This window comes from Silene latifolia, chromosome Y, assembly GCF_048544455.1.
Source record: "Silene latifolia isolate original U9 population chromosome Y, ASM4854445v1, whole genome shotgun sequence".
In the NCBI taxonomy this organism is placed as follows: domain Eukaryota; kingdom Viridiplantae; phylum Streptophyta; class Magnoliopsida; order Caryophyllales; family Caryophyllaceae; genus Silene; species Silene latifolia.
This window is the reverse complement of record NC_133538.1, coordinates 343,513,023-343,523,249: the sequence shown is the minus strand read 5'-3', so window position 1 is coordinate 343,523,249 and position 10,227 is coordinate 343,513,023. Positions and strand designations below refer to the sequence as shown.

Here is a 10,227-nt window from a genome sequence, read left to right as displayed (position 1 = left end):
CATTATGAAGGTGTAGGGTCCTATTGGGGCTTGCTAGGTGGGTAGTTCCGGAACCAAGAACTGGAATGCTAGCACCATTACCGACGTAAATAGAATTAATTGTGCTTGAATTGAGTGGGAAATGAAACATACCTGCATCCGCGCTCAAATGAGACGAAGCACCGGTGTCCATATAAAACGGACCTGATGAATAGGGATGCGGCTGCATCTGGAGGGCCGCAAAAACTTGGGCCAAATCCGTTTGTTGCTGCTGCTGTTGGCTCGTGTCAGATGCGACGTGGGCCTGTCCAAAAGGAGAGCTAGGCTGGCGAGCAGGGCCACGGGTGGAAACAGAGCGAGAAGCAGAGGACTGGGCCGTATTTGGCCAAGGCTGCCACGGATTACTCCAACCCGGAAAAGTTGGATACGGGCACGGTGGTGGGGTCCAGGGAGCAGGCCAGCCAGGCATGGGTCCCCACGAAAAACCTTGCGGAACAGAATTCGTGGAGGATGGGGATTTGGAGTGATTCTTACCGCCGCTGTTGTTACCACCCTTGTGATGACCGCGCTTGCCATTGTTTCCACGTTTATTGTTGCGTGAAGGGGCAGAGGGTTCATCCCAGGTGTTCGTGTCAGCAGCCGGGGCAGAGGAAGCAACAAGAGCCGTGACATCGTCGCGGCTAGACTGACGATGGTTCTCGAGTTCAATCATACTGCGAGCGGTCTCGAAATTAGGCAGTGTTTGATTGATGTACGCAGCCACCGTGTCGTATTCTTTTGGCAGGCCGCGGACCATTTGGAGAACCAGCCTTTGATCGGTGATGGCAGCACCAACATCCTTTAACTGACCGGATAGCTCACGGAGTCGTTGACAATAGGCATCGAATGATGGGAATTTCGCAAGTTTGAGATTGTGAAACTCGCTTTCGAGGCTAGCGGCGCGAGCGTCCTTGTTGTTAAAAAAGATGTTCTTAACACGATCCCATGCTTCCTGGGCAGTGGACTCGGCTTCAAGGACACGGGGCAGCAGATCATCGGACATCGTGCCGTATATCCACTGTAGTACGTGGGCATCGATCTCATACCATGCCGCATACAGTGGGTCGGTCTTGGCAGGAGCCGGCGTGCCATCGATGTGGTGCAAGACCTTGTATCCGCGTGCATGAAGTGTGAAGAGATTGACCCATGACGCGTAGGATACTTTGGCACCGTCTAAGACACGAACCTTGTTTTGTATGTTCGTGACGGTATAGACGGGATGAAGAGAGGATTTAGGTGAGTTCGAGGTGTCGCCGTCGACCATGGTAGCATGAGGCTAGGTAACGGCGAGGGTGCAAAAGGGGTTTTGCCGTGGGCAAAAACCGGAAAGAGGCACAAGGATCGAAAAACAACCTGATACCATGAAAGTATGTAATCCCTTAGCTAGGGTTTGATCTTCTCATTCCAATATATAAGCATAAAAAGATATTATTTACATATGGTTAGCTATATTCAAGGCTAAAGATCCTAACTAAATAATACACTAGCTTATAATAGAAAAGATACATATCTACAGGATACTTGACTAATATTTCCCACCCTCAAATTCTCAAAAGCAATGTGTATGTATCGCGCTTTTGTTGTATAATTCGTATATTACTTTGGTTGATTTCTTTTATTTTCATCATTTGCGCTTTTATAAGCTAAATTATGTAAGTTACTGATAATCTATGGAGGTAATTCAGGTAAATGGTAATGGGGATGGTGATTGAAAGCATGGACATAGAAAAGTAAAAAAGAAAAAAGGATGATGAACATTGAATTTGTAGAATATGCATACATCACAAAGAGGTGTGGAAAATTAATTTTTGAATAGTTTGAGTCCTTATCGAAGTGTTAACTCCATTAATAAGCCTGAATATGTAAAGATTTGCAAGATATTCTCATCACAAATGTAAGTATAAACTCAATTTTACCATAATTAATGAGAATATCTTATCAATCTTCCCCTATTAGGCATATTAATTTGTGCCCTTATGATACAAGTTAGAAAAATCGAATTAATTATTACTACTACTATACAACACTTTGATTATATGGAGAATCAATTTTTTTTGTTATTATTATTATTTTAGTGCCCTAGATCTAAGATTAACTCAAGATGAGAAGCGGCCTGTGCTTCTGCATGCTATACGGTAGTAGAAACTGAATCTTTTCTTTAAAATATGGGCTAACAATTATGATCTACGAAACAGTTTAAATTCGACTTAGTCAAATATTGTCAAAACATTATTACGGAATATGATGTACATAATGTAACAAAAATGAAACACTTAAGAAAATCAATAATAATAATAAAAGATAATATAAAAGAATCGGAAAGTACAAGATATAATATAAAAGGATATGGAGGAAACCAATAATATATGATCCACTTCAGATAGATCTTTTCTAAGAGTTGTAACTAATACGGAATTGGATGAGTATTTTGTTTAAGAGTATTTTTTTTTTTGACAAACGTGTACTATCATATTATAGACAATAAAAGTATTACACGAAACCACTAACATACCAGTTAATATTACAACTAAGATAAAATTTAATGCGACTAAGACTATTAGAAACCGAAATAGGAACTTTATGCACACTATCTTTGTCGAGCAACCGGAGAAGTTGGTTGTTTTCAACTATGAAAAGAACATTTTGTAGACTACCAGCAGAGGCTATAACCATAGCCTTAAGTAGGGCAGTAATAGAACTTTGAAGACGAGAGCAACGAAGGTCTTTGCTAACCTCATGATCAATACGGTTGTTGTATCTGATATGAAAAGAACCTGTCAAAATCTTCTTGTTGAAAGCCACATTAATCTTAAAGCAGTGATGAAAGATCTCTGGTGAAGAAATTGAAGGCCTGGTAATATTAGACTTGGCTGAGGCGAACACATCACTCTTAGTGTTGGACGCAAAAACATGCTGTTGCGAGTATAGGAAATCAGCCTCTTGTAAAATAGCAATAGGGTTAACAGGGCAGCCACGAAAGATAACATTATTCCTATGCTTCCAGATAGCAAAAAGAGTGAGAGAAAAGCGCATTGCTTGCCAAATACCTTGAATATCAGATTTGAACAAGTAGATAAAACACTTTTGGACCCAAGTAAGAAAGGGAATGTTATTTGAGGCTGGCTCAATCCGTATTCCAAGGATGCTAGCAAGCCACAGTCTCTTAACTATATCACAATCTCTGAACAAGTGAGACAGAGATTCGGAATCAAGGTGACAGAAACAGCAAGTAGGACTCACATTCATACCTCTGCGAATTAGGACATCTGCCGTAGGTAAAATTTGATTGACAATTTTCCACAAAAAAAGCTTGATATGGGGTTGACATGGAAGTTTCCAGATCAAACCAAAAAGAGAAGAAGTATGAGATCTTGAAGCAGATGAGTGCTGAGCTAATTTAAGAAGGTACGAGTAACCTGATTTAGCAGAATAGCTTCCATCTTCCGTGAATTTCCAGTAGATATAATCATCCGTAGGCTCTGATGGAAGTTCCATAGCACAAATACTTTTTGCTGAAGCTGTATTGAAGTATTTGAAAACAGCCTTAGAGCTCCAGTGAGTGGAGTCTAGCAGGAGATCATCAAAACTGATCGTCTGTGCTTGTGTTTGTGACTTAAAAAAAGGTTTGTTACCAAGAACCCAAGCGTCATTTTTTAGATCAATCGATCTTCCATTTCCAAATTTCCAAGCAATACCGTCACGAAGTAAAAAGGTGGACTTGACAATACCTTTCCAACCAAAAGATGCAGCTGAATATTTAGAAATTTTGTGAGGGATAGGAAAATCTTTCTGGTATTTTGAGCGGGTAATTTTGGATAAAAGAGAAGTAGAATGATGCTGACTTCGCCAAAAAATTTTCACCAACAGAGCTTGACTAACAAGTCTTGCATTCTTTAAACCCAAACCACCATCCGATTTTGGTAGTTGTAATTGCTCAAAAGGTAACCAATGTTGGGCGCGTTTATTATGTGATTTCTTCCACCAGAAAAGGTCAATCGGATAATTAATCTTCACGGTAATCTGCAGCGGAATTGGAAGAACAGAGGCCACGTAATTAACGGAAGCCATCAAAATTGAATTAACAAGGATTAACTTAGCTGCTTGAGAGAAATTTGCAGGGCCCCAAGAGAGAATTTTACTAGCAATCTTGTCAACGAGAAACTGGAAAGCCGATAATTTCCTTCTGCCTAAATCGATTGGGACTCCAAGATACTGTCCAAAATTACTCTTAGTTTGCACTTTTAAAATATCAGTAATATGCTCTTTAAAATCGGCAGGAGAGTTGGGGCTGAACTTGATATATGATTTCTGATAGTTAATCATTTGACCCGAGATAGAACTGAAATGGTTCAAGATGCTACGCAAAGTTTCGCAACCATTTGATGTTAGCCGGATGCACAAGAGCGAATCATCAGCGTATAAAAGATGAGAAATAGCAGGACTATGCCGTGATAGCTTAATACCTTCAATGAGTCAATTAGATTCAGCCTTGTTAATCATAAGAGAAAGGATTTCCATACAAAGGATAAAAAGATATGGTGAAATAGGGTCGCCTTGACGTAACCCGCACTGAGGAAAAATACGGCTGGAGGGAGTACCATTAATGACAAACTTGCAAAGAGACCGTTCTGACACAAGTTTTAATAAGCCTTCTGAACTTCTTTGGAAAACCAAAAAGCTTTAGAACTCTGAACAAGAAGGGCCAGGAAACACTATCAAAAGCCTTATTCATATCAAGCTTGATAGCTCCAAAACATCGAGTACCCCTTTTGCGTTGATTAATGTAAGTAAGAATCTCATGACCAAGAAATCCTCAGTCACTGATTAAACGTCCTGAAACAAAAGCATTTTGATTTTGGCCAATAATAGTATCAATCACCCTCCTCAGCCTAGAAGCAATACATTTTGAAGCTGCTCTATAGATGACGTTACAAAGGCTGATTGGGCGAAACTGGGAAATATGGTCAGGTATATCAACTTTCGGAATGAGAACAATATGTGTGTTGTTCCATGCAGGAAGAAGGTGACCAAAGTTTAGGAAAGAAAGGACTGCCGAAGTAATATCATCTTTGATAATATCCCAATAAAGTTGATAAAAGCGGGGTGGAAAACCATCAGGTCCAGGTGATTTATTCGGCTTCATCGAGAAAAAAGCTTTTTCAACATCATTAGAAGTGACGGGTTGAGAAATATATTCTTGCTGAAAAACGTCCAACTGAGGAATAGACAAATCTTCAAGGGCCGAGGACGGAAGATGTTTAAGAGTATTTGACATTGAGTACAAGTACAATTAAATGCTTTGTTTTTAACATTGAGTACATGTACAATTGATGATAGAATTGCACTTTCGCATTACAAAAGTGATAGACATTGAATACAACTAATTGGCACTACAAAAGTAATTGACGAACTTTTCTTAACAGTTTAATTGTACTCCGTATTTAATTAGAAGTTGTATTTAATTAAGATAAAATTTTGATGCAAATTTGAGAGCCCTCCACGTAAAAGCCCTTCAATGCGAGTATGTAATGCAATTAAGGATGCTTCAATCCGTTTACAATCTTTTAGTGCCGGTTAAGTGTATTTGGTTGTCAATAATCATATCTTCTCCGTGAACTTTTCTCGCCAATTGCAAATTTCAATGTATTATTTTACGAACCAAAGTTAGTCTCTATTGTTAAAATACAACTTTTGGTGAATTATCAACGTTACTCCTTAAATGAATGGTGATAGTCTGTTATATAGGGGCAATGTTGGATAACTAAAATTTTTCCTTATTAAATCTAGAAAGTAGACAATAATTATGAGATAAAGTACTTAAAAGGGAAAGGGACAACACGGTAGGATGGAGGGAGTAGCATTTTTAAATACATTCTTGATTCTTCTATAACATCCTAAAAGGTTAAAACGACTTATAAAATGAATCGGCGAGATTTTTAAGCGCACAAAGTAACCAAAACAAAAGCAGATAGTCATTAGAAAAAGCCTTTTAGTTTATGAAGATCGGCCTCATGATTATATTAATCAAAAGCACCGTTGAGAAATGACAAGCCCGGGCTTGAGTTGAAGAGCTTATTGAAGTGTTGAACCAAGTGAATTAGTTTCAGGCTTTGGGACTACTTGAAACTTGGACTACTTCAAACTTGAAAGCAATCATACTCTAATAATTCAAACATTATACAAAATGGTCTACCCAAAAAACCAATTAACAGTCTGTAACACCCCCTCATACCAAGGTGCCTTACCAGGACCACCCTGCCATGAATGTGTGTTACCATCTCGGTTGCCCGAGGTTAGTACATATCAAAAGCGTCTGAACTGAGCACATTTATTAAAGTACTGCAAGATATAAAGTTTACAACATCTCAAATCCAAATACTGATTTAACCAAAATACAACTCCAATGTCTGACAATAAAAGAAATCAGCTAAGACTCAGACAGTGATGCTATGACTGGTGATGACAATACTCCCATGACTGTCCCCAAGCTCACACTAGCAATACCTGTCAAGCCTGCTCACCATCCCCGAATGAATCACCGCAGATTCCACAAACAACAACGGGGTCAGTATTACTCAAACATTATAAAACAGACCAACAAGTAATCAACTGATCATCTTCCAATTCCAATCTCTATTATCACACTGTAACCGACTACACACCAAAGTGTGTAGCCCTGCCAGATTACCCATCGCAACAGGTAATCCTTGCCGCCAGTGGGTGACCGCAGCCGATCCCACCTAGTCCAGCTCCTCAATGAGCGACAAAAATCCCTGTCCCTTAATGTGCACATCCCCTCCCGTGGCGGGTTCCACGGAGGGCGAACTAGGGTGTGAAGCCACTCCCGCAAGTGACTCCACCACAATCACAATCACACGACATCACAGCCGTATCAATACCCTCACACCAACATTGTCACAATAATCTCCATACTCCGATGATCAACAGATAACAATAATCACAACAAGCATGTCTTACAAAGAGTAGTAAACTGAGTAGGGAAACCCTACCTTAGCAATCAACAGTAGCACGCAACACGGACAATCATAAAGGCTCCTCTACGAAGTTTTCTCCTATACAATAATCATATAACACAATTACACAATGCACAATTCCCCATATTCCCAACTCCATATAGGTATACAGTAACCCCAAAGAATACAAATAACATAAAGATAGAACTTACCAACAGTAGAATGAGGGATTATACGCTAGAACTCCGACGATTACACACACAACAATGCTATGGAATGATTAGGAAGTGCTTAGGGAGATATTAGGGTGATCGTAGAAATGATGACGTTTGAAAATGCTCTTTTAGAAACTGACGCGGGATATAAAATACCCTAAACATTCCCTAATCAAACCGTCGAAATAATACTTCGCCAGACCGGATACTCGGTCGAGTAAGTGTATACTCGGTCGAGTATCCACTATACTCGGCCGAGTATTCCTCGGCAGAACCGAAACAATCTATTCCAACAACACTACTCAGCCGAGTAGGCTCTACACGGTCGAGTAGTCACTTAAGAAAATCCGTAGTATTACAGTCTTCCCCCCTTAAAAAGAACTTCGTCCCGAAGTTCACACCCCATTCTAAACCAGGCACAACACAACGCAACAAGACTATACTAACCACATATATCAACACCAAAGAACTACACAAGTCACCACAAAAATTCACTAACCCGACTCAAAACAAAACAAAAAAAATAAGACAAAACACAACCGCGACCATCTCCTACCCCCTAAAAGACAACGGTTACGTCCCCGTAACCAAACATACCGATAAAAAGGTTAGGAAAACGTTCTCGCATAGCTTCCTCGGGTTCCCATGTGGCTTCCTCCACATTATGATTAGACCAAAGAACCTTGAGTAAGACCGTCTCACCATTCCGTGTCTTACGAACTTTGTGATCAAGAATCTCCTTAGGAATCTCGGCGTAGGACAAGGATTCATCAAGCTCGATGTTCTCCATCTCAAGGATATGCGATGGATCGCTCACATACTTCTGAAGTTGAGATACATGAAAACATTGTGTACCCTATCCAAAGCTGGTGGTAACGCTAACCTGTAAGCTACCTCGCCAACACGGTCTAAAATCTCATAAGGGCCTATAAACTTTTGGCTTAGCTTACCCTTTTTCCCAAATCTCATAACACCTCGCATAGGTGACACTTTCAAAAGGACCTTGTCACCTACCGCAAACTCAATGTCCCTGCGATGTAAGTCGGCATAGCTCTTCTGACGATCTTGAGCTGCTCTCATCTTTTGCCGAATTAACTGGACTTGCTCAACCATATCTTGTACCAGTTGTGGCCCCAAAACCACTGTCTCAGAACTATCATCCCAACAAACTGGACTTCGGCATTTCCGACCATACAAAGCTTCACAAGGTGCCATCCCGATGCTTGTATGATAACTGTTATTGTATGAAAACTCGATCAGATCAAGCCTATCTTCCCAAATGCCCCCAAACTCCATAACACATGCCCTCAACATGTCCTCTAAGGTCTTGATGGTCCGTTCTGTCTAACCATCGGTTGCCGGATGAAAGGCTGTACTCATCTTCAAAGTAGTACCCATCAACTCTTGCAGTTCTTGCCAAAACTTGGATATGAACCTCGCATCACGATCAGAAACGATATCTTTAGGTATACCATGTAACCGAACCACATGCCTCCTGTAACCCAATGCTAGCTGCATCTTAGACAAAGTATCTTTCATGGAAACGAAATGGACTGACTTGGTTAACCGATCAACAATAACCCAAATCATGTTGTTACCCTGCTGTGACCTAGGCAACCCCACAATGAAGTCCATAGAGATCGACTCCCACTTCCACTCAGGTACTTCCAAAAACTGTATCTTACCTTGTGGTCTCCTTTGCTCACCCTTGACCCTTTGACAATCAAACATCTGGCCACAAACTCAGCTACATCTCTCTTCATGTTTGGCCACCAGAAGGTCTTCTTATGATCCTTGTAAAGCTTATCACCACCCGGGTGAACTGAATAAGGAGTACAATAAGCCTCCGTCAAGATCACTCTCCGCAACTCTGCATCCTCAGGAACACACCATCTCCCATCAAAACTAACACTCCCATCTGTATGGATAGAAAAACTGGAAACCGTTCCACTCTCTACCCTTGACTTCCACTCCTGAATCTTAGGATCAAGCTCTTGCTTACTCTTGATGTTCTCATACAACTCTGACCCGATCGTCAAGTCCCCGATGGTATCCCCCTCTCGAATCATAAAGATCCCCAACCTAGACATCTCATCCCTCAGCTTTAGCAAGGACATGTCGGTACATAGCGAATGAATACTCTTCCTACTCAAAGCATCTGCAACAACGTTAGCCTTACCCTCGTGATAGATGATCTCCATATTGTAATCCCCGATCAGCTCCATCCACCGTCTCTGTCGCATGTTAAGCTCTTTCTGGGTGTAGATATACTTTAGACTCTTATGATCAGAGAACACCTTAAAAGTTGCTCCATAAAGGTAGTGCCTCCAAATCTTAAGAGCGAATACAACTGAACCCAGCTCCAGATCATGAGTAGGGTAGTTCTCCTCATATTGCTTCAGCTGCCTCGAAGCATAAGCTATGACTTTCCCTTCCTGCATCAAAACACAACCAAGACCGTTCTTTGAAGCATCGGTATATACCTCAAAGTTCTCACAACCCTCTGGCAAGGCTAGGATAGGAGCTGTGGTCAAGCGTTCCTTTAAGGTCTGAAACGCCGTCTCACAACTCTCATCCCAAACAAATCTGACTTCCTTCCTCATCAAAGATGTCATAGGCCGCGCTATGGTAGAGAAGTCTTTCACAAATCTCCTGTAGTAGCCGGCAAGGCCTAAGAAACTCCGAATCTCAGCAACATTCTTCGGCGATTCCCACTTGGTTACGGCCTCAATCTTACTAGGATCCACAGATACTTCCTTCTTAGATATCACATGGCCTAGGAAAGCCACTTCTTCTAACCAGAACTCACACTTAGATAGCTTGGCATAAAGCTGATTTTCTCTCAAGGTCTGCAAGACTACCCTCAAGTGCTCCTCATGCTCTTCCTTAGTCCTAGAATAGACTAAGATATTGTCGATGAAAACAACCACAAACCTATCCAAGAACGGTGTAAAGATCCGGTTCATCAAATCCATGAAAGCTGCTGGTGCATTGGTCAACCCAAACGGCATCACTACATA

The 10,227-nt window shown here is 41.0% G+C and overlaps 1 protein-coding gene across 1 annotated transcript; it reads right to left on the bottom strand.

The window, feature by feature from the left end:
- Positions 1 to 2,508: 2,508 nt before the first annotated feature.
- Positions 2,509 to 5,293, bottom strand: LOC141631521 (uncharacterized). Its single transcript, XM_074444181.1, has 2 exons — positions 4,840 to 5,293; positions 2,509 to 4,481 (listed from the first exon to the last, which is right to left on the bottom strand). The coding sequence occupies exons 1-2, from the start codon at positions 5,291 to 5,293 to the stop codon at positions 2,509 to 2,511; spliced, it is 2,427 nt and encodes an 808-aa protein (XP_074300282.1).
- Between the last annotated feature and the right edge of the window lie 4,934 nt (positions 5,294 to 10,227).

What these genes read in the sequence shown, in the direction of transcription:
- LOC141631521 (XM_074444181.1), bottom strand. Translation starts at nt 5,293, where the DNA reads ATGTCAAATACTCTTAAACATCTTCCGTCCTCGGCCCTTGAAGATTTG. An exon ending in TGTTTCAGGACGTTTAATCA is followed by an intron (nt 4,482 to 4,839) that starts GTGACTGAGGAT and finishes GACTCATTGAAG; the next exon opens with GTATTAAGCTATCACGGCAT.